Source organism: Triticum dicoccoides, chromosome 3A (assembly GCF_002162155.2).
Source record: "Triticum dicoccoides isolate Atlit2015 ecotype Zavitan chromosome 3A, WEW_v2.0, whole genome shotgun sequence".
Lineage (NCBI taxonomy): Eukaryota > Viridiplantae > Streptophyta > Magnoliopsida > Poales > Poaceae > Triticum > Triticum dicoccoides.
In genome coordinates this window covers 613,205,111-613,211,160 of record NC_041384.1, presented here as the reverse complement: position 1 = coordinate 613,211,160, position 6,050 = coordinate 613,205,111, and the positions used below count along the sequence as shown (strand labels likewise).

Genomic DNA, 6,050 nt, shown 5'->3' with positions numbered 1-6,050 from the left:
AACAACACCTCGTGGTATTGGGGCCGACTAAGAGGATTTGATGATGGAGAGTGTCAAATTTCATTGTGTCGTCCTCAGTGTGCCTATTTGTGTGAGGACCAATAGCTGGCACATGTGAAACTGATGATGGTCCTTTCCCCAATGGGCACGAACCGCATCACATAGTTCCTCCCACATCATGAATCTCTTATGCTTTTGTGTTGTTTTAAGACACAACAAACTGTTGCCTACACAATTCAGAGCAGCAAATTTCACCTTCATCTGCTAAATCTCAAAATATAACTCGCAATTATTGATCCAAACTTGGCAATCCTCCCCGTCAAACTTAGGGGAATTCTTCTTAGATGTGTTACCGAAGTGAGAGCGGAGCGAGTGGTGATTGCGACGCTCGGGAAATTGAGATTCAGAATCGAATAGTTTGTGGGCATGAGCAGGTGTACCGTTGGCCGGAGGCAGATCGACGAATACAAGATTCCCTAGAACTGGCCCCAGTGGAAGGTGTTGTCCGCTGTGCCCATGGGGCTGATCTACGCCATCCGAGTGCTGGTCGGCTGTGGGGGGGCATGATGCTAGCGTTGGCTGGACTTGATGGTCATTGGAAAGCCGTCTCGAACGCTCCCAGGTGCGACGACGCGTCCTCTGCATGGAGCTGCAGGAGGGAGGCTGACACAGCGAGAGCCTTCGTTGTGGAATCCACCGTATTTCATCCAGGAGATGAGCCCTTTAAACTGTAGGACATTGTCACTGACCTTAGTGTTGGTCACCGAGGGATGCTAGTCGATGGTCTCCATAGATACCGTAGTTTGGATCTCCGCCACCGAAGGGCCCTTCCCTTTGGGTGCCAAATCAATCTCAGGGTGTTGTCTTGGCTGAGAAATAGGAATTACAACAGCAGCATGAGGTCGTTGCCTACCCCAGATGGACTGATGGATCAAGCTCATAAGATTGGATCGATGAGACTACTAGCACCTAGTGTTATGCATCTCGAATTTCAAATGAAGGGGAGGGATACAAGATAGAGTTCATACTAGATTTGGGGGAAGGAGAGAAATGTTTTTGGTCTTTCTTGGATGACCACCATTCCCTCTAGCACATGCTTACTTATTGGTAATCCTATTTAGCACCTTTTGCGCCCGTTTCTATTGTTTCTGCCATCGGGCGCATACCCCGCTCCGCGAATGGGCCGACCTGTTTAGCTTTTTTGGTAAGGTGCAAAAAAGCATGCACGCCGAGAAGATTCAAACGCGCGATCTCTTGTTCTCGACAAACTGCACTAACCACCTGATGCAACAATCAGTAGTGATTACTCACCAAATTTTTTTGTCCTTTTGCTCTCTTTTTTCATTTTCTTTTCTTTTATCCGTTCTCCTTTTCCTTACTTATTCTTTCTATTTTTTTCTTCATTTCTTAAATTCATGAAGGTTTTTGTACAAAATTTGTGGACTTCTTTTCAAAATCAATGAACTTGCATAAAATTTGTGATTTTTTTTCAAAATTTAAGTACTTTTTTCAAATTGTGATTTCTTAAAAATTGATGATTTTTTTGTTCCAAATTTGTGTTTTTTAAAACCAATGAACGTTTTTCAAATCTGACAAACTTTTTCCAGGTGTGTGAACTTTTTTAAAAAACAATCTTGATTTTTTTAAATTTTTGACCCTTTTTCAAAATTGGATGAACATTTTTCAAAATCGATGTTTTTTCATTTTTCAGGAGCCTTTGCTATTTTTTGAAGTTTTTTTAAAATCATGTTTTTATTTAAGTTTTTTGTGAATTTCTTTTCAAATAATTAATACTGGGTATATAATATATCTTTAGAAGAAGGGTCAAATAGCTCCCGTTCCTGACAGTGGACAAGGTTGGCAGCTCGGTGTGATGGTTATGGCGCCAGGTTGTTATTGGTGTAATGAAGAGTTTGAATCCCGGTTCTCCCATATATCGTATAGAATATTTTTGCAGGTTTTTGTTCGTGCTTACTTTTACTCAGAGTGTTGCCGGGCCGACCTACTAAGCTTCTCCCGAGGTAACACACCAGTTCTAATCACTCACTAACTTTTTCTTATTTTTGCTCTTTCTTTCTCTTTCTCATTCCTTTTCTTTCCCTTTCTTTTATCTTTTCTTCTTTTCCTTCCTTATTATTTCTATTTTTTCTTCTTTCCTTAAATTCATGAAGTTTTTTTTACAAAATCCGTGGGGGATTTTTCAAAAACAATGAACTTGCATCAAATTTGTGACCTTTTTTAAAATTTATGAACATTTTTAAAATACATGATTTTAAAAAATTGATGATTTTTTAAAATCGATTAACTTTTTTCAAAATAAATTCAGGCTTGTGAACTTTGTTTTTCAAATTCTTGAACTTTTTTCAAAATTGGATGAACTTTTTTGCAAAATTGATGACTTTTTTCCATATTTTTAGGAACCTTTGCTAATTTATGAAGTTTTTTAAAAAGTTGTGTTTTTATATAATTTTTCAAAAAATTGTGTTTTTACATAATTTTTGTGAAATTCTTTAATAATTAATACTGGGTATATAATATATCTTTAGAAGAAGGGTCAAATAGGTCCTGTTCCTGACAGTGGACAAGGTTGGCACCTTGGTCTGATGGTTATGGCGCCAGGTTGTTATTGGTGCCGTGAAGAGTTTGAATCCCGGTTGTCCCATATTGGGCCGACATGCTAAGCTTCTCTGCGAGCGCCGTCAACGCCAACCAGTGCTTACGGCGCCGGATAGGAGCTCCCCTACTTATTCCATCCTAGACTTGGGTCCTGTTCTTCGCCGTCTTCTGGGCCTCCCACTCGCGGGCCATTCTTCGGATCCTTCTTATCGCCTTGGTCCGGCGTCTAGTAGAGGGCCACGCCATAACAAATTCCAGGTCCAGTTTTGTCAGGAAAAAGAGAACAAGGTTTCAAAAATGAAAAAAAAAAAAACAGGTCCCGGCACCGACCACGCACGCATTCGCGCCCCCGAGATCTCGTGGGATCTGCCTGCCAGCACGGGCGGGCTCGGACAAAAAGAAGGTAGGAGGCACCGCCAGCGAACGCCAGCCGTCGATGGGCTGGCCTCGAGATAGCAACGACAATGCGCTCACTCGCCAAAGCGGGGGCGGGGCCAGCTGGGCACGGCACGAGATCCCTCCTTTCCTTCCCCCAGCTTCCCTCCTCCCCTCGTCGCCGTTCCATTCTCGGATCTGCCCCCACCCCTCCCATTCCCCTCCCGCTCGGCCCGGCGAGCAGCGCCGCGTCCCGTCCCGTCCCATCCCGGTAAGCGGAAGCGTCGACGAGGCCTTCTCTGATCCGCGCGGGCTGCTCATTGGCCGGGTGATCGATCGGGTCCGCGGGAGGAGAGGCGAGGCGAGGCGGCGACGGGGAGGGAGCAAGGGAGGCGGCGATGGCGCACCGGGTGGACAACGAGTACGACTACCTCTTCAAGATCGTGCTCATCGGCGACTCCGGCGTCGGCAAGTCCAACATCCTCTCCCGCTTCACCCGCAACGAGTTCTGCCTCGAGTCCAAGTCCACCATCGGCGTCGAGTTCGCCACCCGGACCCTCCAGGTACCAGCTCCAACCCCGATCTGATCCCGTCGCTCTTGCTCGGCCGGTTCCGTCTATCTGTGACACAATTGCGTGCCATGTGAATTGAAATGCAAATGCCGTCGTCATTTGTGATCCCGCGCTGGGTTGTGTGTGCTTTGGCCTGTTGAACAGAGCACTCGGTTGAATTTGCAGTCACGGCGTAGGAATAGCACGGGAGATCTAGGTGAATGAATAACCAGGACGCCTGTCGTAGGTCAATGTGTTGTTGGCTGCATGTCTGAGCGGACACCTAGCATGGAGTACTTTTCTGGTCGTATGACAATGACAACACATGGTAATGCCGTGAAAATACCAATGTAGGCTTTGCTTCAGATGCTTTTGCATTTAAGATAGCAATTGGGTTAGATTGTCAACGAGACCCTATCTGTCGTGGGCATGGTTTCAGTTTTCTTTTGAAGAGGATAGTACATCATCAACCAATTACATATTGTTCAGAAACCTAAAGGTAAACGGTTTTCAGAGGAAAAGAAACTAGTAAACAACTGAGCCGTTTTAATTGCATTACCATCATCATCATCATTAATAGTATTATTATCATTATTATGTGTTTTGGGTTGGCACTGCACTAGAAAATATGTGAGAGCAGAGTCTGTGCCGAACAGCTGTTTGATTCACAAGCCTTGCGCTAAAAAGTAGTGCTGACCTGGGTAACCTGGATTGATTGGTAGAACCGGTTTCTTCTTTTGAATTGTCATGCACTTAGCAACGAATTGCAACCCTATGATTTGCACTACGGACTTTGTCCTATTGCCAGAAAGCTGGAAATGAACTTAATTTCTCTTATCTCTTCTGGTTGGTTGATGTTGAATAACTATGTGTTTTTAAGCTCATCATTGGTGCTCCTGATAAAATGTTTTGATACGCTCATCATTATGCGATCCTGTCTGAAAGTCATCGTAAGAAGATGTCATTGCTGTACTTCTATTTCAACAAATATTATAAGTAGTCTTCCAGTACATCCCCATGTTTTTTACCAGTGCATATTGACATATTGTTGTCTGCTGTAGTACATGAACTTCAGTAAAAGGAAAATAACATGTAGTTAGAGAATCCCTTTTGTTCCTTCTAGCTTTTCAATCAGGATTCAGTAACTGGGGATGCATCATATTTGTAACCATTCCCATGATATGTGCTGATCCTCCGGACTTCTCCCCCCTCTCCTGCGAGCGCGCGGGGTGGGGGTGGGGGGGGTGAGTTTAGCACTGGAATAATACTCCTTTCCTATTGGTGTTCTATACCCGTGTTAAATACATATTCTTCTAGTGAAGCTCAGCAGAAGTTTAATTTGGTTTTGCGGCAGATAGAAGGAAAGACTGTGAAGGCACAGATATGGGACACGGCTGGTCAGGAGAGATACCGTGCAATTACTAGTGCATATTACAGGGGTGCTGTTGGAGCACTCCTAGTCTTTGACATAACAAAGAGGCAGACCTTCGACAATGTTCAGAGGTGGCTCCGTGAGCTCCGGGATCATGCAGATGCCAACATTGTTGTCATGATGGTTGGGAACAAGTCAGACTTAAACCACTTACGATCGGTTCCTGAGGAAGACAGCCAAGCATTCTCTGAGACAGAAGGTCTGTCGTTCCTTGAGACATCTGCACTGGAGGCAATCAATGTGGAGAAGGCATTCCATACTGTGCTGAGTGAAATTCACCAGATTGTAAGCAAAAAAGCACTTGCAGCACAGGAGTCTGCTGCTGCCAACGGCCGTTCAATGCAAGGAACGACTATTAACGTTGCTGAATCATCCGCCAACGCAAAAGGTTCTTGCTGTTCCAGTTGAAGAGCTGGTTCCAGTGGAAGAGATTCTTCCCGGAAATGTCTGCTTCCGCAGAACTGGACCATGACAATATACATAGGTTATAGTTTGGTCTCAGATATTCTTGTTTCTCATCCCGAATCCCATGACTGGTAATTCCTATCGCAAGAACACCTTTACCATACTCTATAACCTGCCTCCATCAAATCATTCTCATTTTGTATTCTTATAACTATCATCAATTTCACTTGTACAATTGAGAAATCGAACATGTTGTAACAATGATTATTTCCTGTTAACAACAATAATAATTGTTAATGGAATTATTATATGCTCTTAAATTTCGTTATAATTGCAAGAAGTGCGCTGCCGATGTTGGTAGACCTGATCATATGACTGAGCGAGCACTTTTTTTTCGCAGGCTTGATGTTTGAGAAATTATTTACCCTTCTTCGATTCAAATAGTATTATTCATCAATTCTCTTTTGAATTGCTCTAAATGCATTCCCATGAATCATTCTGGCTGTGCCTCTGACCATTAGTTATTTCATGATGTGTCTTATTGCTGGACCTGTATTCATTTTTCCAGCATGATGGTAATTTATTGAATTTTCACGTTTCTTTTCCTTGAAACGAACAAGAAGTCTTTTGTACTCCCTCCGTTTCCTAAATACTCCCTCCGTCCAGAAATA

At 43.6% G+C, this 6,050-nt stretch overlaps 1 protein-coding gene across 1 annotated transcript; it reads left to right on the top strand.

Moving 5' to 3' along the window:
- The first annotated feature begins 3,097 nt into the window (after nucleotides 1–3,097).
- LOC119269586 (ras-related protein Rab11C-like) lies at nucleotides 3,098–5,689 on the top strand. The gene is made up of 2 exons (XM_037551443.1): nucleotides 3,098–3,554; nucleotides 4,897–5,689. Exons 1-2 carry the CDS (start codon nucleotides 3,390–3,392, stop codon nucleotides 5,380–5,382), a joined length of 651 nt encoding a protein of 216 aa, XP_037407340.1. The 5' UTR covers nucleotides 3,098–3,389; the 3' UTR covers nucleotides 5,383–5,689.
- The last annotated feature ends 361 nt before the right edge of the window (nucleotides 5,690–6,050 follow it).